The sequence below is a fragment of the Capsicum annuum genome, chromosome 12 (assembly GCF_002878395.1).
Source record: "Capsicum annuum cultivar UCD-10X-F1 chromosome 12, UCD10Xv1.1, whole genome shotgun sequence".
Classification (NCBI taxonomy): Eukaryota; Viridiplantae; Streptophyta; class Magnoliopsida; order Solanales; family Solanaceae; genus Capsicum; species Capsicum annuum.
In genome coordinates this window covers 8,512,154-8,539,210 of record NC_061122.1, presented here as the reverse complement: position 1 = coordinate 8,539,210, position 27,057 = coordinate 8,512,154, and the positions used below count along the sequence as shown (strand labels likewise).

The window sequence follows — 27,057 nt, the reverse complement described above, 5'->3', positions numbered from 1 at the left end:
GACTTCTGTTGTAGCTATTGATTTGAGTTTCATATCTAAACTATTAAGTGTACGTGAGTTTTTTAACTGAACTATCACTAACTATTTAACAAAACACGTCCAAATTATTGATTTTTCACTTTTCATACCTGAAAAGTTCAGGTATGAAACTCAAATCATTAATAGTTCAGACGTATTTGATAAATAGATAGTGATAAATCATTAGAAAACTCACGAGGACTTAATAGTTTAGATATATAGCTCAAAAAATAAAAATATTTTAGACGTATTTTCCACCGTAAATTAAGAAAAGAAAAAGAAGCCTAAAGGACCAAAATGGCATTTGAGGTAATATTTCCCAACTAGAAGGTCAATTAATTTAACTTCAGTTGGGGTTTTGTCGACATTATAGGCTTATATATATATATATATATGAGTAATATATATATATGTACTTAGCTCCGTTGATCTCTCTCTACCAGTCACTTTGTATAATCCAAGTGTATACACAGTGTATCACACCGAATACCGCAACCGATATACTCGAGGTGAAAATTTGCAAACAGTGCATCATCCATCATCAACAACAATGGCAATGAAACTCAATGCTCTGGCATTTCAATCTCACAAAATGCTGCCATCATTTCCTCCTTCTACTTCTTCAATTAGATCTCCTAGAGTTTTCATGGCTTCTACTCTTCATCCACCTTCTATGTAAGTATACTTTTTTTTTTTTTTGACATTTTATGCAAATGGGTATCTTGAAATGTGGTTTGTTTTTCATTCACCTTATGTGTTAGTACTGTTTTTAAATATTTTTTTTGAAAGTTTTAAGCAAATGGGTGTCTAGAAATGTGGTTTGTTTTTCATTCACCTTCTCTGTTAGTATATTTTTTAATAATTTTTTTGAAAGTTTTAAGCAAATGGGTGTCTTGAAATGTGGTTTGTTTTTCATTCACCTTCTCTGTTAGTACTTTTTTAAATATTTTTTTTGGAAGTTTTAAGCAAATGGTTGTCTTGAAATATGGTTTGTTTTTCTTTCACCTTATATGTTAGTACTTTTTTTAATTTTTTTTTTTTTGAAAGTTTTAAGCAAATGGGTGTCTAGAAATGTGGTTTTCTTGAATTGTTTCATCGTCTTGGGATTTTGTTTCAGTTTCATTTGTATGCGGTATGTTTTCTTTCAAGCATATGAGTATCTTGAAATGCGTTCATTTTTGTAAATAAAAAAAAAGTTGTTTGGTGCGCTAAAACTTTTGCTATATATATATAGGGTCTGCCCCTCTGCATTTCATGGCTTAACCCGTAACTTTCTAGTTAAGCAAATGGGTGTGGTTTGTTTTTTCATTTTTTTGATCCTTTAGGAAGTGGTTGGTTTCCATTTTGGTTTATTTATGACTTGATTTCTCTTAGCTACAACGGGTGTATTTCATTTGAATTTGGAAAAAATGGGTATCTGTTAATGAGCTTTGTTGTCCATTGTTTTCGAATTTTTGGAAGTTGGTCTGTTTATTTTTGGCTTCATTTATGTTTTCTTGGTTTCAAGGTTTTGATAGCTAGATTTTTGGCCAAAAAAGGTTAGCTTGAAATGTGGTTTTGTTATAATTGTTTCATCTTCTTTTTGATCATATGGGAATTGGGTCAGTTTCGTTTTGTTTCATTTATGTTTTCTTGTTGGTTTCAGGACTAGTGTTTATGGCTTGATTTTTAGCTACATTGGGTGCATTTGCATATGAAAGAGAAGTGTTTGTATCATGGACTATTTTGGTTACCAAATATTGGAAAAATGACCTTTTTAAGAAAAATATCGAGTTGAGGTTCTATCGGAAATAGACTCTCTACGTTCGCAAGGTAGAGTACGACTGCATGTACACCATCCTCCCTAGATCCTATGTTGTTGATGATGATTTTGTTAAGAAAAATATTTTTGTGCTGTACCAAATGTGTGTTTTTGATTGTAATTTTGGTTTTGTTGTATCTATTAATTCGGTTGGTGAATGGTGGTGGTTGGGGTTAAAGGAAAAATCAAGATAAAAATTTCACCTTTTTCTAAATTGGGAAATGGTGTCCTCTTCTGCTTTATGTGTTGCTTTATTTGTTACTTGACAGCTATCTTGTATTATTCGCCGCATCATTGATTTCTAGGAATTTCCTGGTATAAAGGATTTCGTTTTGCTGTCCTTACATTTATTCATGTTGGAATGAACATGAAATCGATAAGTTTTTGATTGTCGTAGATTTGGATAGGTGGATTTTTTTCTTCTACTATGTTTGCTTCAACCTTCAAATATCTCTTCAATGATACTCTCTTTTACCAACTGTGGTTGAGAATTAGGTCTTGCCGTGGTGCTTTGTGTTGAATTGTCAAGTTTTTGTTTATAGTCAATGTTTCCAATTATAATCATGTGAACAATTCTTTGGTTTCTTGTTTGCAAGTAGGTAGTTTCTTATAAATAGCTGTTTGGTACAGCTCAGCTTCTTTAATTTTTATGGAATTGGTTGGCAGTTATATCTTCTTTAGTTTCTACATACTTGTGTAAACTAATAGTACAGTTTAAGGTGGTTGTGCTTAGTCTTATTGTTTGAGTGATGATTAATCTTTTAGCGATCTTTATCTTTCTTTCTACACGTATGTGTTTGGAGAGCAATAAAGGTTTTAGGAAAATACTAAGTAAAACGAACCATATGTGCGACAAGTTTAGCCTCCTGAAAGATAAATTGGATGTAGCTGGGACTAAACTAAATCGTAGTGCCTGCTCGGAGATAATTCAGATATCTAGGCTCAGGCTTCCAGTGTTAGGATGAACTAAATATAATCTTCCCATTCATAATTGCAGGGAAGTTGGAAATGCGAAGAAACCATTCACTCCTCCACGAGAGGTGCATGTTCAAGTGACTCATTCCATGCCACCAGAAAAGATTGAAATTTTCGATTCTCTGCGTGATTGGGCTACACAGAATCTCTTGGTGAACTTAAAGCCTGTCGAGAAATGTTGGCAGGCTTCTGACTTTCTTCCTGATCCTGCTTCCGAGGGATTTGATGAGCAGGTCAAGGAACTAAGGGAAAGGTGTAAGGAAATTCCTGATGACTACTTTGTCGTATTAATTGGAGATATGATCACGGAGGAGGCCCTTCCAACTTATCAAACCATGATAAACACTCTCGACGGTGTTCGTGATGAAACTGGTGCCAGCCTCACTCCCTGGGCTATATGGACTCGAGCATGGACAGCTGAGGAAAATAGGCATGGTGATCTTCTCAACAAATATCTTTATCTTTCTGGAAGAGTTGATATGAAGCAAATCGAAAAGACAATCCAGTACCTAATTGGTTCTGGGATGGTAAGATTTTTTGCCGGACTTTATGTTTATCAAATAAACCGATGTTGTATCAGTTTACAGGATTAAATCCCAATGCATTCATGTTGAGTCTAATCATATTTGTGCTAGTTTCATATCCCATGCTGTCGTAAGCTTTCTGATATTTCTCCAAAGTTGGTTTGACTTTTACTTTTACGTGGTTAGTGCAGATGTCCAATTACGAAAACTTTCTAATCATATAATTGGCATGCACACCTTCCAATCCTCTTTCTTTTTCATGGGAGAGGGAAAAACATCAAAGAATTCGTAAACCAAAGCTTTTGAGTTTCATATACTGCTAGATTGAGTTATGCATTTCTTATTTAACTCTTTCTGTATTTCAGTGTATGTTAGTTCTTCATTTTCTTGTTTATGATACATACTTAGCCTTTTTACCTCTTCTATTCCTCTCCCCTCCCCGAACTTCATTGCCTAAACTGCACTGTTTGTTGACTTACTACTTGTTAGCGAGCTAAATACGATGGCACTTTTGATATTTGAGGTCTGCTAGGTTGTAGTTTTCCCGACTTAGTTAGCCCATTGTATCCGTTGTCTACTCTATATAGAGTAGAAATGCAACTAACTACATCATACTATCGCCGTGTTAGCATGGAATGCCACATATTGTGGGTACATTAGCTACAAGTTTATAACTATTCATAGTATGTAAATAGAAAATGTTGAGATTGAACATATACAATCATCTATGCTCAATTTGGTTTTATACTTCATGCACTTTACATCACTCTTATATTTCCAGGATCCTCGCACGGAAAACAACCCCTATCTAGGTTTCATCTACACTTCTTTTCAAGAAAGGGCTACCTTCATTTCACATGGAAATACAGCTAGGCTCGCCAAGGAGCATGGGGATATGAAACTAGCACAAATATGTGGTTCAATTGCTGCAGACGAGAAGCGCCATGAAACTGCATATACCAAGATCGTTGAGAAGCTACTCGAGGTAGACCCTGATGGTGCCATATTGGCTATTGGTGACATGATGAGGAAAAAAATCTCAATGCCTGCTCATCTGATGTATGATGGCGGGGATGACAACCTCTTCGAACACTTCTCTGCAGTAGCTCAACGTCTTGGCGTATACACAGCCAAGGACTATGCAGATATTCTCGAATTCTTGGTGGGGAGATGGGAAGTGGAAAAATTGACCGGTCTTTCCAGTGAAGGACGCAGAGCACAAGATTATGTATGTGGACTGGCTCCGCGGATTAGGAAATTGGAGGAGAGAGCACAGGCAAGGGCCAAGGAGCGAAGTCCCGTTCCTTTCAGCTGGATTTTTGGTAAAGAGATTAAGATATGAATGCACTTGTGTTGGATGGCAATGTCATGTTAGTTTTCTGATCACCAAATTTGCCTGTTTTATGTTAAGAAACTTTGTGGGTAAGGTATGAAGTCTGTGCAGGGAGTTAAAGCGTCTTGGTTTTTCTTTTTGCTATTGTGTTTAGGCCATAGGGAAAAACATAGTTATTAGCAATAAAGATGAACCTTTTAGTACTCTTTTTTTTAATCTCTCCCTCTCAAGTCAAGCTGGTAAAGGTTCTGTCATGTGGCCCCGGAGTCACGGGTTCAAGCCGTGGCAACAAACTCTTTGCAGGGTAAGGTAGTATACTATGGACTCGTGGTCTGGTCTTTCTTTGTACCTCGCACATAAAGGGAGCTACAGTGCATGGGACTGTCCTAAAATATTATGCATTTTGTGTATGACTTTTTAGATAAATGAATCTAGGATATAAACTCTTTATCCTACTATTTCTGTACTAGGTATGGGCTATTTGAAACTAGGAGGTGGTCACATTGTCATTTACAATTTGAATAAAAAGGAATAAAGATTAAGATTTCCTTGACTCCAGGTAAACAAAATTCAAGGCGTAAGTACACAACAAAAAAAGAAGTTCAGTAATGCAAGCACAATGATTTATTTAATATGAGAGCAGAGTGAAAGTGGGGCATGATGCACATGTCATCCAAAAAAGAAAGGGAGTTTCAAATAGCTTTGGTCTATTATCCAATGATGTCACTCATCATATTGGTTCAGAGTGAATGAAAAAGAGGCGAACATCTGGAGCATTTTATGATAAAGAAGGTGTCACCGAAATTCAAAGGCAAGTTTTACGTAGTGATAGTTAGACCATTTATGTTGTATGGGACTGAGTGTTTGCTAGTCAAAATTCTCTCGTTGATTTGAGTTGTGACAATGAGAATATTTTGATGGATGTCTCGACATACTATAAGAGATTATATTAGGAATGAACATATCCAAAATAAGGTAGGCATGGCCTCAATGAAAGCAAGATGCGGGAAGCAATATTGTGATGGTTTGGACATGCGAAGAGAAGATGCACGAATGTCCCAGTGCAAAGGTGTGAGAAATTGGTTATGCGTGGTTCACGAGAGGTAGAGGTAGCTAGGTCGAAGAAGTGTCGAGGAGAGGTGATTAGACAAGACATGATACGGTTGCAATTTATCGAGAATATGGCATTAGATATGAGATTGTGGAGGAAACATATCAAGGTAAAAGGTTAATAGGTAGGAGAACATTTTCTTGCATATCCTTCCATAGTGATAGTCATTGTAAATCTCTTTTAGTTTCCTGTCCTTCAATTTATCTTATTATCTATTGTCTCCTGTACTTTGATTACCGCACTATGTATTGTATTTACTATTTTTTTTCGAAAATATTTTGTCATGCTTTCATAGTGTTTTGACCATTATTTCTTCACTTTCAATTTTTTTCTTTATATATCATATGAATGCAAATCAATAGTTTCTTATAATATGACGTATGACTTCCCATCTTGAGAATTTAATAGTACAATGAATTTTTTTTAACTCTTGATATTATGTCGAAAAATTAAAAATTGATCAAACATCTTCTAAACTCCTAAATCTTTATGAATTTTTGGTGTATGTATTAATTTTATATGATTTTTATAATTTATTAGTATTTGACTGGAGATATTAAATTTAACTATGTATTAGGTCATTTTTGTCCAAAATGAATTTCCACTATTTTTTAATACGTATAAAAGCAAATGTCTTACTACCATCGACGACAACAGAGAGGTAAGTTAAGGTCATTCTTTCTTCTCAACATAATTCCAAAGAGCCTAGGAAAGATGTGGTTAGTAAATTATTATCGACCTATTCGTAGCCGTAATTGTTGTGTAGGATGCTTGAGTAGGCATATCTATCGTAATTGTTGTATAGGATGCTTGAGTAGGCATATCTATCGTAATTGTTGTATAGGATGCTTGAGTAGGCATATCTATCCCTCGATAGGCTCTTATTATCTAGATAACGACGTCGCATTAGATACAACTTAGAATTATTTGAATAGGTCGCTCATAGCTTGTCCGCTTACTTTCAGACTATATAGATATACAGTTGCCTTCGAGGATATACAAATATATAGATGCCTTCAGGGCTATACAGATATGCAGTTGCCTTCAGGGCTATACAAATATATAGTTGCCTCAGGGCTATACATATATACAGTTTCCTTCGAGCTACACATATATACAATTGCATTCAGGCTAAACATATATACAATTGCCTTTGGGCTACACAGATATACAGTTGCCTTCAGGGCTATATAGACATACATTTGCCTCGAGGCCTGCACATATATACAGTTGCATTCAGGCTATACAGATACCCAACTATCTTCGGGGCTATACAAATATACAAGTGCTTTCTGGACTTTACATATATACAATTTTCTTCGGTCTATATAGATATACAATCGTCTTCAAGCCATATAAATATACAGCTGCCTTCGGGGCTACACAATAAATAGCTACCTTCAGAGCTATACAGATATATAGTTTCCTTCGGACTATATAACTATACAGTTGCCTTCGGGCTATACAAATATATTGTTACTTTCTAGGCTAAAAAGATATAGAGAGCCTATGGGGTAGCCGATTACATTGGTCCTACTAGCCAAGTAGTTATATAGATGGTCACAGGGCTAGTGTAATACCCCGTATTCCCTAGCTTAATTTAACTCTCAGTACATGAGTATTCCTATATAAATTTTTTTTAAATACTCAAAAAATTTTCAGTTTAGAGCCTGCCATTGCATAGGAAATTCAGTCAGCTTTCCAACGATATAAAATTCGCCCAAATCCGATATCCGGGTGAAGAGTTATAGCCATTTTTGTAAAACAGTGTGTCAAAATGACAAGCACCGCATCGCAGAGTCATTCCAAATGACAATTGTCAATTTTCAGTGTTCCATCGCGATAATGGCGCGTCGCGTCAAGGCCCATTTTCATAATTATCCTTTTTTCAGTGAAGCTCCGCGATTTCATCGAGTCGCGCTAAGGGCCAAATTCTCATTTAGTGGGGTACCGCAATTGTACCGCGTCACGCCAGGAGTCTAGTTCCCAGTTGTCCAATTTTCAGTGAGTCGACGCGATTGTACCGCATCGCGTCAGGATGAAAATTGAGATTTTCAGTTTCTATTATTTAATTTTAGGGACTATTTGGTAATTTCCCAAAGCCCCTAATCAGTCTTAAAGACGCGAATTAATCCCTAAAAAGCTGATTAAATCATTATTATTCAATTTTTTTGCCAAATATCAAGAGCACTCTCTCCCTAATAGCAAACCCTAGCTTCAAGAAATCAAGAACAATCCTCAAGAACTTCATCAAGAATCTTCAAGAATTAATCTTCTCAGGTATGTTAGGTGTTCATTCATGAATTCCTTTCATCCATGGAGTTCAAGAACCTCTTTTCAAATTACAAGTTATAGAGTCATGATTTCAAATTCTTGGAATTGAATGTATTCATGTTCATGATGTTATATGGGTTTTCCTCCATGAATTAATTATAAGTTCCATGAAATTGAAATAACATGTATATTGAATTGTGTGATTCCCATGTCATAACCCTTGAATTAGCAAGTTTGGGTGTTGCAGTTACAATGTTTATATGTTGTCCATGATTATATGCATTAAGTTGTGCTCCCCAAGTGTTTGATAGAATGTCCATGTGAGTTAAACGGTGAAATCATGACATGCTAACATATGTACAAGCTTATGCCCTACAAATGTTTGATAAAATGTCTCTATGAATGAATTATGAACAAATGGACTTTGTGATACGTTTATAGTCATGCTGTGCTTTACTTTCCATGCTATCGAGTCCTGGAGGTATTCAATACCCGAAAATCTAGTTGTTTACCTAGAGCTACAGTTGTTACAAAATAGTCTCAGTAATGTCACGATTAGTAGTACTCAGTTATAGAACTCAGTAAAACTCAGTGTCATTCCAGTTCAGCTTAGTATAATAATCAATGTCTTCAGTTAGGAGTAGGATTTAGCACCGAGTGAACCCAAGGATGGGGACTCACCTGCCAGTAGAGGGTGTGATCCGTAAAAGCAGTCTTTGCATTCCAGAACTACGTAGCCAGCGTAGGTTGAGACATTAACTTGCCAGTTGAGGGTTGATGAGGTATTTTAACCTGCCAGTTGAAGGTACCACCATTTTCATTAGAGTACCTGCCAGATGAGGGTGAATCTTCAGCTTGTCTTTACTCGTGGTACAGTACTGACACCCTTTCAATTGGGGTTACAAGTTGGACCCCAATCTATTTGAGAGTGACATATCGGTTAGATGATTACCTCCCACAGTTTCAATTTCAGTCTCAGTATAGAGCTCAGTTCAACTCTACAGAATCAGGGCTGTCAGAAACAGTCATTTAGTATCAGTAATGCAGTTATCAGTAATTTTAGATATCAGTTAATCAGTATCAGCAATCAGTACTCAGCTTCAGTAAAAGCTCAAATATAGTAAACACGTATATTCGCAGTATTGCATACTCAGTATTTATAATATTTCACTTATCCATGTACTCTCATATTCAGTTACTCTATATCATTCAGTCAGTTATTGTTCATGTATATGAACCCTTGCATTCAACTTTACCTCATCTAGCATACTAGTACATTCCACGTACTGACGCATACTTTCTCTTTGCACAATCATGTCTCATATCATAGGTGTGAATGCTCAGGTTTTGCCGTGTTTAGACAGATTCAGTCAGCAGTCACAGATTTAGTAGTGAGTCCTCATCTATCGAGGATATTTTTTATTTCAGTAGCTTCAGTATTTCAATAGTTGGAGTTAGTTGGGGGCTTGTCCTATCAAATCCACATTTAGACATTTCAGTTAGAGGCTTTTTAACTAGACTAGTTCAAACAGTATTTAAGTTTTTAGATGATATTACAGTTGTTATTTTTTATTAGTATTCAGATTATGAACCTTATGGCATTTCAGCCTATTTTTTGCATTATTTTAGTGTTTATTATTCAGTGGTCACAGCAGGTACGAAACATGGGTTAGCTTGTGGTCTTTCGGGGTCATAAGCATTGTGCGGCGTCCAAGATGCAGACACAGGGTGTTACAGCTAGGTGGGTGTTAATAGGGGTATGTAGATTGATTTTACACCGGATAGGCTTGGGGGAGAGGGGGGCGAGTAAGTGGTATTTATTATTTTTTGTACTTGCTGAGTTTATAGGGGCTCAATCAAGTTATTGTTTGATTATTGATGTATCATTTGTGCGTATCATTACATTGTATTATGATTATTCTAGATTCTTCTTCTCGAGTACTTTCGGTAATTGATGATATCACATTAGCTCTGTTCACTTAAGTTGATTGTTGATTTAGTTACAGTTTTAAGGGTGAAGTCATGAACAGGTAAGTAAGTTCAAGCTAACCGTGGACTCTCCAACCAAGTATTTTTATAGTATTATATAATATTTGTTCAGCTACTTATAGACTCACGAGTTGGTACGCATACTTAGATTATATTTTGACCCCTGATATATATTTATATTCAGTACTTTATGATTCCTGCCCAGTTACTATTCATCTTGCATACTCGATATAATATTTTGTACTGAAGCTCCAAGTCTGGGAGTACTTTATTCATGCTTGTAAGTCCAAATAGATTGATAGATACACTTTCTTTGTATTAGAGCGGAGTCCTAGCAAATTGATCAGTTCCAATTCTTGATTGGTCGACTTCTCTATCGTCGGAGTTGCCAAATTTTATGAGGTTTATTAACTATTGTTGTAGATAGTTTTTAGGTAAGTCGGGGCTCTAGCTCTACCAAGTTTTATTAATCTTAAAGGCTTCCAGACTTTAGATTTGTATAAATGTGCATTTTGAGCTGTGTTATGGCTTTATTATCGTTGTTGATAGTTCCACAACCCGTTGGCTTAGATTATATTATATATGCCTACAAAAACAACAACATACCCGGTGTATTTCCATCAAGTGGGGTCTGGAGAGGGTAAAGTGTACACAGTCCATACCACTACCTCAGAGAAGTAGAGAGACTAATTTCGATAGCGCCCCGTTTCAGGATAGATAACAATATAACAAACAAAATACGTCAAAGCATGCAACAACAAAGGATATCAGGACGCTACATAGTAAAAGATAATAACATAAATAAGACATGCACAAGGTAACACTATAAAATATCTATTCAAAAAAATAGGTATCACCAATACACCGCAGACGTACTCCTACACACTAACCCTCTACCCTAATTCGCGTCCTTTACGCCTTCCTATCAAGGGTCATGTACTTCGTAAGCTGTAACTACTCCATGTCATGTCTAATCATCTTCCTCCAATACTTCTTAGTCCTACCCCTACCCACCTAAATCCATCCATAGCCAACCTCTCATACCCCCGTATGGAGCATCCGTGCCCCTCATCATCACATGTTCGAACCCTTGCAGCCTCACTTTTCGTATCCTGTCCTCTACCAAAGCCACTGTTATCTTCTCCTAGATAATATCATTTCTAAACCTATCCCTCCTAGTAAGTCCACAAATCCATCGCAACATCCACATCTTCGCCACCTTCAATTTTTAGATGTGGTTGATTAAGACAAAACGATTCCCTCAATATAGCTTAACCCTATCAATGTAGGTTAGTTAGTTGTTGACCAATGGAGGTTTGGTAATATCTAAAATGAATGATAATAGATCGGGGTCGATTAGTGTTAGTTGGAAAGGAACTTGATCCCTCCCCTCCTAAAAAAAGGACGAAGCCACAGTTAGCCCTACTTTACTGAATCAACCAGTCTTTCCATTCCTCCTGTGACCCCTTTGGAATTCTAGTTTTTCTGGAAGTGGTATATGCTTAAGCCATTTGATAAGAAGTTTTGATTGTTCTTAACTGGCCAACACTCCGCTCCATACAACATAGCCAGTCGGACTACCACTTCATAGAAAGTATCTTTGAGCGTAAGATGCACCTTCTTATCACACAAGACTCCCGATGCGATACTCTATTTTAACGATCCTGCACTAATAAGGTGCGTGAAATCCTCATCAATCTACCAATTCCTTTGAATTATAAACCCATGGTACTTGAAATACTCCCTCTTCTGGAAGAACTGGGAATACAGCTTCACTACCAGGTTCACCTCATGCGACAAATCACTAAACTTACATTCCAAGTACTCCATCTTGGTCCTGCTCAACCTAAATCCTTTAGACTCACAGGTCTTGTCTCCAAAGCTCCAACTTATTATTAACTCCTACTCGAGTTTCATCAATCAGTACAAAATCATCATTAAATAACATACAATAAACACCTCCCCTTAGATATGCTGCATCAAAACATCCATCACCAAGGCAAATAAAAATGGGCTAAGAGTCGATCCCTGGTGCAACCTTATCAAAATTGGAAAGTGCTTTAAATCACCTCCCATCGTCCTTAAATGAGTCTTTGCATCATCATACATGTACTGAATTGACCTAGTTAGTATACGGGCACCCCTCTAGCCTTCAAGCACCTTCACAGAATCTCCCTGAGAACTTTGTCATACACATTCTTAAGATCAATAAACCCCATATGCAAATCCTTTATTCTCTCCCTAAACTTCTTTACTAATTTCCTCATGAGGTAAATGGCATCAGTTGTCGAGTGACCTAGCATGGAATAGAAATGATTCTCAGAAATTATCACGATCCTCCTCAGTCTCAACTTTACTATCCTTTCCCAAACCTTCATAGTATGACTTAATAACATAATACCCCTATAGTTGTTGCAACTTTGAATGTCCCTCTTGTTCTTATATAAAGGAACCAACATACTTCATTCTACACTTCGGGCATCTTTGCCGCTTAAAATAGTATTAAACAATCTCCCTAGCTACTCCAAACCTGCCCCGTCAGTGCTCTTTAAAAAAAGAATCTCGTCTGGCCTAGCCACCCTACCACTACGCATCCTATGAATATCCCTATTGGCCTCCTCCACCTTGATACACCTACAATAACCATAATCACGACATTTTTTTTAGTTTACCAAGTCCCCAGCATGAAACCTTTATCCCCTTCGTCATTCAAAAGTCTATGGAAATAAGATTGTCATCTCTTCCTAATGAGAGCATCCTCCACCAATATTTTGCCATCCTCCCCCTTGATGCACTTCACTTGTTCAAGGTCACAATCCTTCCACTCCCTAGCCTTGGAAAGCCTATGCAACTTCCTATCCCCACCTTTCTCCTCTAAAGTTGCATACAAACTCTCGAAAGCCACTATCTTCACCGTTGTAATCGACACCTTAGCCTTTTTCCTAGATAACTTATATCCCTCCTTATTCGTCCGCTTCTTCTCATCATCCTTGTTCTCCACCAACTTAGCATACACCACCTTCTTAGTATCTATCTTTCTTTTGACATCTTCATTCCACCACAGTCCCCTCGGTGCTTGCTCGATCGACCTCTTAAAATACCCAATACCTCTACAATAGTCTCCTTAATGTAACTGATAGTCGTTTACTTTATACTATTCATATCATCTCTACTCTCCCAATACCCCTAAGTCATCAACTTCTCCTCTATCTCTAATGCACTGGACAAATTTAATCTACCCCACTTAATCCTAGGTCGATCCTCCAGTCCCCTCTTCTTTCTTTCGTTTTTGATTACCAAGTCCATCACCAGAAGCTTATGTTGGACCAAATGAATCTCGCCAGGTATGAATTTACCGTCTTTACATAACATTCTATCAATCTTCCTAAGGAGTAAAAAGTCTATCTGGGTATTGGCCACCAAACTACGAAAGGCACTAAGGTGCCCTCCTTTTTCAAAAAGCCCGAATTCTCTACCCACAACCCAAAAGTCTTAGTAAATCCAAAAAAGAAGCCCCTCATTCATTCCTTTCCCTGAGGTCAAAACCACTATGCATATCACTATAACCTCCCCGATAAAGACCCTATATGCCTATTGAAATCTCTTCCAACTAAAAGCTTCTCAGAGCTCGGGACGTCTCTCACCATCTTATCCAACAGATCCTAAAAGACCTTATTCTCCTCCTCGGCCAAGCCTATTTACGATGCGTAGGCACTGATAAAATTCACCGTAGATCCTCCAATGACCAACTTAATCGACATCAACCGATCGTTGACCCTCCTAACCTCCACCACCTGCCCCTTAAGTTCTTCATCTACTAAGATACTTTCCCTATTCCTACATCTCATGCTATCCGAGTACCATAATTATACCCATCCACATACCTCGTCTTAGAGCCTATCAATTTGGTAACTTATACCTACCCCATTCTTTTTATTATATATACCTATCTTTAATTTTTGTATAGAGAACGTGGTGGCCTCAACGGTCATAACAGGACTTGTGTTCTACCTATTTATTACTTTATATGAACTGTTGGAAGTAGCTATTTTCTTTGTAGAGCTGTTGAAAAGGGCCTCGCCGGTCGAGGAGTTATTTGTAAGGTGAGATATACTTGTTTATTTTCTTGGTTATGTATGGCCGCTATGCACCATTAGCAAATGGTTTAACAGGGAAAAATTGGGCCTCAGTTTTGACATTAGGTGCAGTTGTGACCCTCGAGTTAGGGGCGTGATAAGATGATATTATTCTTATTATTAATGTTTATAGTTAAAGGTCATTTACTAAGGAAAATAGACATATTCGAACAAGGGCAAATTTATAAAATAAATAAATAAATGCAATAAAAAATTATTTTTACCTCATAACTTACCATAATTTAACACATAAACTTACTAAAGATAATTCATAAAAGAAAGACAATTTTTTTTTAAATCTAATAACATGATTCTATCTAGGAAAAATATTTAATGAGTAATTATGGTCTTTACATATTGGAAATTATGCAAAGAAATAAATAAAGGAACTAAATTAAGGAAATAACCTAAAATATGTTGGCTTTATCACTATAAATACAACCTTAATGTTGAGATCCGTCATCACATTTTTTTATTTTCGTAATTTAAAGATTTAGCTATGGCTGAAGTACCTCCATCCAATGCTAAAGTTTCTGCACCTGAGAAAAAGTTTAACCAGTGGCGTTGGATGGTAAAATTGAAGAATTCACACTTTCTCAACTTGAAGAGCTGAAAAAGACCTTGGAGGTCAAGCGGGAGGAAGTTAATAGGATGACGCTCAATATGCAAGAGCATGGTGTCGTATTCCCTTTTGACACCTTTGAAATGTATCCTACTTGGGACCCACGATTTCATGTTTGGCCATCTGGATCTAGTTAAATTTGTAGTATTCATGATTTTTAATATTATATTTTAATATTTTTGTCATGAAATAAATAAAATCTATGTCTTTTATTTGAGAGCAATTTTCACAAATAGCTATTGTTTGGTGCCATAACTATACACAATGTTCCTTTTCATATTTATCAAATGATACTTTCCTATATATATATATATACTAGTATAACCGGATGTGCTTTGCACGTGTAACGTTTGATTATTTAAAATTAAATGATCTTCTTTATTGCGGAGATTTTTACTAAAGTGTAAAAATTCAAATCACTTTTCAAAAATCTTTCACACTTTAATATAATAATGTAAACATAAACATATACACATATATGTTTTACCTGTTCCAAGTGGTTGAAGGGATCATCAATTTTGCATTTGCGTGCCTCTTTTCCTTGTTGCCACAAGCTAAGAGACATGCATCAATTTGAACCATATTTGTGTTACGATTTTTTTTATATTTATATATATAAAATTTTCTTTATTTTTAAAGTCAATCTTTACAAATTTATTGATTACGTTCTATTACGTACTTAAAACATTTTAAAATCTGGAATTTCTTAATTTTTTTTTTTTAATAGTTTTATATTTATTTTTAGATTTTTCAAATCTTCTTAAAATCAAATTTAGTTGATTTAGGATTCTTAAACTAATAGAAAAAGTATCAGTTGTCAGGGAAGGTTTTACCATAAACATATGTAATTAATTTTCAACTCTTAAATTAGAAAAAGATATAAAAATTCTGATGTCTTCTAATAAGGAAACGTTTTTACCATAAATATATTTAATTAATTTTCAACTCTTGAATATTAGAAAGAAATAGTGAAAAAGACGATTTTGTCCAAAGCAAGGACTTTTAATGAAGGGCAAAAAGTTCAATTCACTTTTCTAAGGGTCTGCACACTTTTAATGTATTATTATAGATTATAGATTATAGATATATATTATAGATTGTAGACATAGATATTAATTATAGATTTTATATATATATATATATATACCTGTAATATTCATATATTCATAGAAGACAAAAATATGAAAATCAAAATTGCATTGTTTACGTGAAGAAACCAGATTGAGACAAAGCTATGGCAAAGTTGGTGAAGAAGAGCATGGAATTGCTACAAAAGTACATAAAACCAGGGTTTTATAAATCAAGAAGGAACAAAATTTGGACTTTTATTTAGTTTGCATTAGGACTCTTCTATTATAACCAAAAGAGGAATGAAACGAACCGATTTTTTTATTTTATTTTGACTTTAAAAATAAGGAAAGATTTTACATATATATATATATATAATATAATATAATCGTAACACAAATATGGTTCAAATTGATGCGTCTCTCTTAGTTTGTGACAACAAAAAAATTGGAACAATATGACAAACACAAAAGTGATGATCCATCAACCATTTGAAACTCTTGGTGGTGAAGACACCTAATTTTGTCCCTCCCCGATATCATTTTTACTTATTTTTACCTTATCCTACCTTGTACCTTCAACTATATAATTATACCTCATGAAAAGACAAAAAATAACAAAATTATAACTACCTACCCAATCAAGAATAGCCATTTTTCACATTATTCTAACCAACTAGACACTCACCTCTCTTAACGATTTTCCATGGACAAAAATTCATAGACAATACACCACTCACACCTTACAATACACGATCTGGGAACCTCACAATATATACACAGAGTTCATCTTCCATTAACGGACAACATCCCACTCACAAAAGCCACTATACGCACCTCACTGATATTTAGGAAAACTGGGATAGAAGAGAGAGTGGAAGGGAGAAGTCGAGAGAATCGGGGAAGAGGGAACCAAGAGAGAAAATTGGCAGACGAATTTGAGGAAGAAAGGTCAGTTCTGCACTCGATTTACTGTTCCGACGACGGTTTCGACGGAAACACATCAAAAAATCACCAAATCTGATTGAAATTACCAGAAAAAGGGCTACAGGCTGATGTCTGAACTTCAAATCCATTAATACCCCAGGATCGGCGTCAAATCAGTTCGTTAATCAGCCTTTTCTGACGAATTTGGATGGAAAAAATGTTTTCTCAGTTTTCGCGGGGACTATCTTGGGTTGTTCGGGCTTCTTTTCGGGTTTTGATCGAGTTGGATTTGGTTCGAATTGAGTTTTCAAATCAAAGTTATTAGGCGCAGATTATGTTCTTTCATTGAAGTATTATTGAATTTCAAAATCTTCAAATTGAGGTCCAATCCTATCCCTTCTTTTATTTCATTATTTATTATATTCGGATACATCCAATGGCACGTTATTTGTTGCTTGATCTGTGTTGGTATTGAATATTTAATTTTTTTGAATCGTGGTCGGTTCCCTTGAGTATGGATCATATCGTGAAATGATGTCTCGTTTGAGAATTAAAATTGATTGTTTTGGGGGCGAAAATTGAAAATCAATAAGAGTGAATATTATAGTTTTTTGATTCATTGTTTATGTTGAGCATTGATAGTATCATGTTTAGGTCGAAACTAGTAGGCAAATTCTAGGCTTTGGGGTGGGCAACCCGTAGGATTTTAATCATCAAACGTTCAAATATTTATGTTTGAGTGATTTTCTTCATTTTTATCGTTTTCTTATTAAATATATTCATTTAGTCGGGAATGCCCCGAGGCTTATTGTATTTATTCACCGGGGAATGCCCCGACGTATCAAGTTGGCGGCAGATGATCGTGATGAAGGCCCGAGGCTTCGGGTAGAGCGTAGTTAGGATTAGCCTAGAATAGAGTAGGTTTATATTTTCGTATTTTTTTAATTTCGGGACTGTATAATTGGACTGAATACTAAATTTTGAATTGTTTTATTTTGTTTTGCTTGATTGATTGTTTTGCATGCTTTGTGTGGTTTATACATTCATAGTATTTAAATTAGCCGGTATGCTCCACCAAGCGACCGTGGTCGAACCACGGGATCGAGGGGTTCCTAACACCTTCCCCTCGATCAACAGAATTCCTTAATCGAAATCTCTGTTTGCAAACCAGTTTTAAAGAATCAAATCATTTTGAAAAGGATTTTCTAGAGGTGACTTGACACATCTGATTATGCCAAGTGGCGACTCTGAATTTTGATTGTTAAAAGTCCTTTTCGGAACAAATCTTCATCTTTGTCACTTTAATAATAAAAATTCTTTCGAAACTTAAAATGAATCTTTTTGGTTAAAAAAGGGGTGTGACAGCTCTGGCGACTCTGCTGGGGACTTTTCAGAATTCGAGCTCATTTTGGAGTTGTATCGGCTTAGTTTGGCACTATAGGTGTATAGATATTTTGTTTGTGTTGTTTTATGTTATTGTATTATCACTGTTGAGTGTCTACATGCTCTTTGTTTACAGTTTTTATCTTATGTGTTACCGCTTTATATCTGGCATCATGTGCATAACCTGAGTCATTCTTCTGCAACAAGTCCGTAGTACACGTGTTGTACACGATCTTTAATTGAGTCACCCTTATTTTAGGGGGGAAGCTGTCGGTATTATTGAGTAGGTGGAAAGGAAAGCCGCCACTATCGACCATACGCTCCCCCGAATAGCCTTGTTAGTGAACCCCAACGTAGGTCAGCCTTTAAGTCATGCTTATGTGCATCATATTGAAGACCTAGCAGGGCCCACTTGGTCCTTTTTAGGAAACTCACCTCTAAAGCATTCCTACATGCTAAATGTTGCATCTTTGAGGGTAACGAGGTCATTTGACAGATTAATTTGGGCAAAAGCATGAGTTAGAAGCAAAGTGTGTAGGAAGGAAATTGTTGAAAAAGGGAAGAAAAAAAGAGTGAAAAAAAAGAGATTTGGTAGTTTTTAGGGTTCTTTATGGCTTTTGTTTTTCACAATTCAAGGATTAAAAAAAAGTTTTTTTTTTTACTTTTGGCACTCATTTCCCAAAAAATCAAAAATGTTAAAAAAATTTCCTTTTATTTCTTTAGAAAGCATTCACAATTCGAAAACTCCAAAATAATTTTTTCCTTTCAATAGGAGCTTTGTACATTTTTATATAACGAAAATATCAAAAAGATTTTTTCTTTCATAGTTGTTGGTGTTAGTTTCTAATTAAAAACTCAAAAAAATATTTTATTTTCATCGTCTGTCTTTAGTTGTGTCTCTCAATTCAAGGTTTAGTTTGTCATTTAATCCTTAATTGTCCAATCTGGACGAACTACGCACCCCTGATTCTCCTCTTTGGGAGTGAGATATATAGGAAGCCATTGTTGATTCGGGGATCTTATTTGAAAAATTCAAAAAAAAAAAGAAGATTTTCTTCACTCTTTATTAGAGTAGGTGTTTAATATACATCTTTAAAAGAAAACTACAAAAAAGATTTTTCCTTTAATAGGTTCAAGTTTCATTTTCATATGAAATTCAAAATCGAAAATCCAAAATGATTTTTCTGTTTCATTTTGTATAGGAAGTTTAAACTTGAAAAATGCAAAAAAAAATTTGTCAATTCTTTTGACAATTTGTTATTTCCTTTTCTTTTTAAAGTTTCAAGAAAAAGAAAGAAGAAAGGAAAAAAATTAATAGGCCATTTTGGCAATACTTCACGAACTACGCACACCGAATTCTCCTCTCTCGGGAGTGAGATACGTAGGCACCCCGCTTGGGGTTGGTGAACTTTCAAAAAAAGAAAAAAAAGTTTTGAAAAAAAAGTGTTGAATTCTAACGCATTTGCTATCTCTTGTTCAGTTAGTTTAAGGTGGTTGGTTTGTGGCATTTTGGCTAGTCCTCCATATTGCATCAAGTTACAGAGAAAGTTATGGCCAACAAGGATATCGAGTTTGTTGTCACTGATCAGATAGGGATTTCGAGCAATGAGAATTTAGGAGCTAATGAAGAGATTCAAAAATTAAGGCAACAAATGATAGAAATGCAGCGAGCTTGAGCTAATGGGTTGCCACCTCCTCCATTTCCCGCTGATAATCTGGAATATCTTTCTAGCTTGCCTCTAATGTCACATACACAATTTCCTATTTTTGTTGACACACCATAACATGCATTAGAACCTGCTCCGGGGCAACACTATCCAAACACTTCCAATATTCATTTCCTCATCCTCAACACAAAGCTACCACATGCTCGGCTCTACCCACTGTTCGTGTTTTTGCAGCACCACCCCCACCCGAAGCTCCTACTTTTGAGGTTTCTCCATAAGTTGTACCTCCCCACTCTGCTAGAGAGCCTGTATTAAATATTTTTGCTGATCAACATCATGCTATTGAGCCCACATTTAAGTCGATTAATCCTTATGGCTATACTCAACCTCCTGAATTTCCTCTTAACACTGAGAAGCCTGTTATAACAGAAGAACAAGAGAAAATGACCAGAAAATTAACAAGTTTAGAACTGTCTATGAAAGACCTCCAGGGACTTGGAGGGTACAAAAGTGTCTCATATAAAGATTTGTGCATGTTTCCAGGGGTTCATCTTCCTTTTGGTTTTAAAATGCAGAAGTTTGAGAGGTATGATGGACATGGCGATCCTATAGCACATTTGAGATGTTATTGAAACCAACTAAGGGGTGCTGGTGGGAAGGAAGAATTACTCATGGCATATTTCGGTGAGAGTCTTTCAGGCCTAGCTTCGAAATGGTTTGTTGATCAAGACATCGATAAGTGGATTAGTTGGGATGACCTAGCTAATGAATTTGTGCAACAATTCTAATATAATGTGGAGTTGATTCCTGATGAGAAATCCCTAACTAACATGAAGAAAAAGAGTACTGAGACTTTCAGAGAGTATGCGATTAGATGGCGTGAACAAGCTGCTAGGGTGAAACCGTCAATAAAAAAAGTAAGATAGTGGAGGTATTTATTCAAGTGCAGAATGAAACATATTATCAACACTTGTTACCTGCATTAGGCAAGCCATTTATTGAGGTCCTCAAAATGGGGGAGATGATAGATGATGGAATTAAGATCGGCTGAATTGTGAGTTTTGCAACATTGAAAGCGGCTACTCAAGCAATTCAAAAAGGTTTGAGAAGTGTCGGAGGGAAGAAGTATGAGGAAGATGCATCTGCCATTATAGTTGGACGACAGGCACGGGCAAGAGAATCACACCATCGTTACCCACAGGCTCAAACCCAAGCTTATGCCCAAGCTCCATAAAATCTTTCCCAAAATCCATTATACTGTATTCCCCCACCTACATATCTAATATACAATGCACAACCATATGGTCAATTCCCTTCTTACCCACAATGGCTTGCACCAACTCTTCAGAGTCATCCTCAAACTCCATAAATATACCAAAGCCCTTGTAGGTTCGATTTTTGATCCAAGCCAAATAATGAAATGAGGCAGAAGTCAAGAGATAGCTTCACACCAATTGGAGAGTCATACGTCAGTTTATTCCAGAGATTGGTACAACGGGGCATGATCACTCTTCTCCTTGGGTATACTTCTGACCCACATTTAAGAAGTTTTGATGCTAATGTACAATGTGTATATCATTCTGATGTTCAGGGTCACATTATTGAAGATTGTTGTTCTTTGAAAAGAGAAATAGAAAAGATGACTCAAGATAAATCAATTATGGTGCAGACCATTGACAGTGAGGAAAGCTCTAGTCATGCTGATATGCAAACCAGTGGCTAAGATATCAGGCTGGGCAATTGAGAAATCACCCCCCCCTCTTAGAAAGAGGTCTGGTAGTTTGTTTTGTTTTATTTCCTGTTATTCGAATTATTTCAGGGTTGTAGTTTGGGATCTATCTTGTTGTGTCCATTTGTCGTTATGTTCAAACCCTTCTATCTTTCATTTTATTTAAATAGAGTGTCCCTTTTTTCTTTGTGTTTTAAATATGTTTCTTTTGTTTTCTTTCCACAGTATATTTTATGTTGAATCTAGTGATATGACATGCTAATGGAATTTTCATCCAAATTTTAAAATCCAGTTTAAGCATGAACATTGAATCAGAGGTTTAAAGTTAGAAAAAGAGAGCATCTGAGAAAATAGGTAGAGTGATGAGACATTTAGTGACAAGTTCAAGCATTCTTTGAAAATTAAGGCCATTTATTTTGAGAATCATAAGAATAACTTGGTCATCAATTGTAAAACGTGCCTCAATTAAGTCAAACAGTGGATGCGTGATCCTATATCAAGAGAGACAGAAAGAAAATCAGCTCCATAAAATCATAAGTCATTCAACATAAGGAATGTACAACAAATGTGGAGTTGTATGCTAGAAAAGCGCAGAAGAAGCAGTGACACACAGACTCAGTCAAAGTTAATGTTGTAAAAGATGTCGGACATGATCTTGATCTCCAACTTTCAAATTGCATGTTATGTGCTTGTATTTTCAAAGATTGATATGACGAAGGCATTTCATTCTGCTATCCAAACATTGTGTCATCCTTTGTTTACCCCATTTGAGCGTTAGTTTTATTTTCTTTCATACACCTCTTTTGGAATCAAGATAGAGTCAGTAAAACTCAAAAGAAAAGTGTCGAGAAAAAAAATATGTCCAAAAGGGAAGAAAAGAGTGTCAGGAAATTAGAGTCAGGAAAATCACAAAGAAAAAAAAGTCAAAAGAAAAAATGAAATCAGAATCAAGCAAAACAAGCCGCCAGAACTACACATGACCTGATTCTCCTCTTCCTGGGGGTGAGATACGTAGGCTTCCCTACTAAGGGATCGGTCCAACCAAATAAATAATTTAGAGTCACCCAGTCAATAGAAATTGGGGCATGAGTTAATCTTCATTATTTGAGTCGATTCTAAAATTTATAAGTCCCACCCCACTTCAAGTATCGTTCGGGCCTCATGTCATCTCTTCTTTCTAACATTGTCCAAAAATCAAGTTACAACCAAAGAAAGACCTTCAGATCAATCTCTGAGAAATTTAAGGCTTAAGCATGCAATGGATATGATGATGCATTTTGGGTACTACCTGTCTTCCTCGGCATAAAAAAAATATGAGAGAAATAAAAATAAGAGTCTTGTTGGTGAAAACTCTTTCAGGCACTGTAAGATGATAGTAAGTTAAGAGAAATAAAAATGAAAGAACCTTATTGGTGAAAGCCCTCACGGGCACCATTAGGAGATGTTGAGCAGAGAGAAAGAGAATGAGAGAGGCTTGTTGGCGAAAATCCTCCAGGGCGCCACTAGCCGAATAAGGTCTCCGAATGCAATTGGCCCAAGGAAGCAACTCTAGTTTACGGTCATTTACTCAATAACAATTTGTGAGAGTTTTGGATGGGAAAATCAGGCAGTTTAATCCGATATAGATGTCATAATCATTAGATTTGACTGTCATTTCCAGATAAAATTTTATTCATCTTTTTCAATGGGGACATTCATTGTCGTTTGTTTCTTCTCTATAGTTATATTTTTATCTTCTTGAGCCAGTTATCCAAATAAAATAAAAATTGTTGTCATTTTTCTCTTGTCTTTTAGTCGAAAGTCCATGTCAAAACAAATGAGAAAAAATTTCAAAACTAGCTACCAGCTTCTTCAATTGCACTAAGCAAGACAAAAGGCCAGTACATGAAAGAGACATGATTGTAAGCCGAAAAAGGGCATGCATAAAGCTTTGTCAACAGGCAAATCTGGAAACTTATGAAAATACCAAGGTTTAATGGGTTTATCTGAGAAGCACAGAAAAGCAGAGATACTGTGTTTATTTCAGAGTCACTCTTAATAATCTGAGTTTGGGTCAATGACGCGACAAAGCATGGGCAAGTGCCAGCAATCGAAAACAAAATGAAGGGAATGAACATTGGAGCAGGTGTCGGGATAGACAAGTGCTGCAAACCACCACTAAGTTTTTATTGACAAGTTTTCTTTGTTGAAACAGGGGCAAATTCGTTTCACTTAATTCAGCTACCCTTGGAAAAGCACATCCGTGAGAATTTACTTTCTGTTCAGGACCCTCCTGGAAAATGGAAATTTATTTTATGTTCAGGACCCTCCTGGAAAATGGGAATTTATTTTATGTTCAGGACCCTCCTGAAAATGGAAATTTACTTTATGTTCAGGACCCTCCCGAAAAATGGGAATTTACTTTATGTTCAGGACCCTCCTAAAAAATGAGACATTATTTTCAGAAAAATGAAGTCTTTCTTTATTATAGTCCTTATTTGGATAATTCAAGCAACATTGGTAAGGAGACACACTTCCTTGGTTTGGTAATTCAGGCGACATGGGTAAGGAGACGCACTTTCTTTTTTGGGTAATTCAAGCAACATTTGTAAAGAAACGCACTTCCTTGTTTGGGTAATTCAAGCAACATTTGTAAAGAGACGCGCTTTCTTATTTTGGTAAACCAAGCAACATTTGTGAGGAGATGCATTTCCTTATTTGGATAATTCAAGCAACATTTGTGAGGAGACGCACTTCCTTGTTTAGGTAATTCAAGCGACATTGGAAAGGAGACACACCTTCTTGTTTGGGTAATTCAATCAACATTTGTAAGGAGACACACTTCCTTATTTGGTTAATTCATGAGGCATTGGTAATTCAAACAACATTTATAAGGAGACGCACTTCCTTGTTCGAGTAATTCAAACAACATTTGTGAGGAGACGCACTTCCTTATTTGGGTAATTCAAGCGGCATTGGTAAGGAGACGCACTTCCTTGTTAGGGTAATTCAAGCAATATTTGTGAGGATACACACTTCCTTATTAATATAATTGAAGTGACATTTGCAAGGAGACGCACTTCCTTATTTCCTTATTTGGGTAATTCAAGCGGCATTGGTAAGGAGACACACTTCCGTGTTTGGGTAATTCAAGCAACATTTGTGAGGAGACACACTCCTTGTTAATATAATTGAAGCGACATTTGTGAGGAGATGCACTTTCTTGTTTGGGTAATTTAAGTGGCATTGGTAAGAAAACACACTTCTTTGTTTGGGTAATTCAAGCGACATCAGTAAGGAGACACACTTCCTTATTTGGGTAATTCAAGAGGCATTGGTAAGGAGATACACTTTCTTATTTTGGTAATTCAAGCAACATTGGTAAGGAGACACACTTTTTTATTTTGTTAATTCAAGTGGCATTGGTAAGGAGACACACTTCCTTATTTTGGTAATTCAAGCAGCATTAGTAAGGAGATGCACTTCCTTATTTGGTAATTCAATAAGCATTGGTAAAGAGACGCACTTACTTGTTTGGTAATTAAGGCGGCATTGGTAAGGAGACGCACTTCCTTATTTTGATAATTCAAGCGGTATTGGTAAGGAGATGCACTTCCTTATTTTGTGATTCAAGCAGCGTTGGTAAGGAGACGTACTTTCTCGTTTGGTAATTCAAGCGATATTGGTAAGGAGACACACTTCCTTGTTTGGTAATTCTGGCTACATTTGTAAGGAGACACACTTACTTGTTTAGGTAATTCAAGCAGCGTTGGTAAGGAGACACACTTTCTTGTTTCGGTAATTCAAGCGGCATTGGTAAGGAGACGCGCTTCCTTATTTGGTAATTCAAGCAGCATTTATAAGAGACCCATTTTCTAGTCGGAATCCCTCGCTTTAATTCTTAGGAGATGTACTTCCTAGTCTTGGTCATTCAATTTTACTCTTAAGAGATGCATTTCTTGGTCAGAGTCTTAATTCATCATTACAACATGCAAGTAGGAGTCCGCCTGAAGAACAAGGCAAATAAATGAATAATCAAGCAACAAAGTTAAGAAGCTGAAAGTCAAGCAACAAAGTGAAGAAGTTGAAAGTCAAGCAACAAGGTGAAGAAAATGAAAGTCAACAGATTGAAAAATAGCAAGTTAGGAGCCTGCCTGGAGAACAGGGTTATGAAATTGAAAATCAAGCAACAAGTTGAAGAAATTGCAAGTCAGGAACCCGCCTGAAAAATAGGGTGGTGGAACTCAAGTCCAAAAGCAGCTGCATAGATAGGATTTTTGTAATTTTATTTATGTTTTAACTTGTAATTTTCATTTTTGATGTAATGACAGATCCGCAGACCGGAACCTCGGCGGGCCTCACTCGACTCTCCAACTCGGTATAGTCCCTCTTCTTCTAACCCTTTGAGATACCTGTGACGTGATTCCCTCATAACTTCAGTAGGTGGGATGTCCTAAATCAAGACTTGGTCTCCCTCCTTCCTTCTGTTTCATTCTTTTTGAATAATGGTCGGGACAAAATTCTGTCTCGTTGTCTACTTCTTTGTCTGAAAATACTTCGTGTTTACATTCAAAGGGGGCATGATGTAGACGCCTAATTTTGTCCGTCCCCGATATCATTTTTACTTATTTTTACCTTATCCTACCGTGTACCTTCAACCATATAATTATACCCCACAAAAAGACAAAAAATAACCAAATTATAACAACCTACCCAATTAAGAATAACCATTTTTCACAATATTCTAACCAACTAGACGCTCACCTCTCTTAACGATTTTCCATGGACAAAAATTCATAGACAATACACCACTCACACCTCACAATACACGATCTGGGAACCTCACCATATATACACAGAGTTCATCTTTCATTAACTCACACCATCCCACTCACGAAAGCCACCATACGCACCTCACTGATATTTAGGAAAACTGGGATAGAAGAGAGAGTGGAAGGGAGAAGTTGAGAGAATCGGGGAGAGAGGGAACCAAGAGAGAAAATGGGCAGACGGAGTTGAGGGAGAAAGGTCAGTTCTGTATTCGGTTTACTGTTCCAGCGACGGTTTCGCTGGAAACACATCGAAACATCACCAAATCTGATTGAAATTACCAGAAAAAGGGCTACAGGCTGACGTCTGAACTTAGAATCCATTAATACCCCACTATCGATGTCAAATCAGTCCGTTAATCAGCCTTTTCTGACGAATCTGGCCGGAAAGAACATTTTCTTGATTTTCGCGGGGACTATCTCGGGTTGTTCGTCTTCTTTTTGGGTTTTGATCAAGTTGGATTTGGTTCAAATTGAGGTTCCGAATTGAAGTTCTTAGTCGCGGATTATGTCCTTTCATTGAAGTATTATTGAATTTCGAAATCTTCGAATTGAGGTCCAATCCTATCCTTTCTCTATTTCATTATTTATTATATTCGGATGCATCCAATGGTGCGTTATTTGTTGATTGATCTATGTTAGTATTGAATATTTGCTTGTTTTGAATCGTGGTTGGTTCCCTTGAGTATGGAT

The 27,057-nt window shown here is 36.4% G+C and overlaps 1 protein-coding gene across 1 annotated transcript; it reads left to right on the top strand.

The window, feature by feature from the left end:
• On the top strand, positions 1–4,854 carry LOC107850471 (stearoyl-[acyl-carrier-protein] 9-desaturase, chloroplastic). Its single transcript, XM_016695010.2, has 3 exons — positions 1–693; positions 2,817–3,321; positions 4,100–4,854. The coding sequence occupies exons 1-3, from the start codon at positions 569–571 to the stop codon at positions 4,658–4,660; spliced, it is 1,191 nt and encodes a 396-aa protein (XP_016550496.2). The 5' UTR covers positions 1–568; the 3' UTR covers positions 4,661–4,854.
• The last annotated feature ends 22,203 nt before the right edge of the window (positions 4,855–27,057 follow it).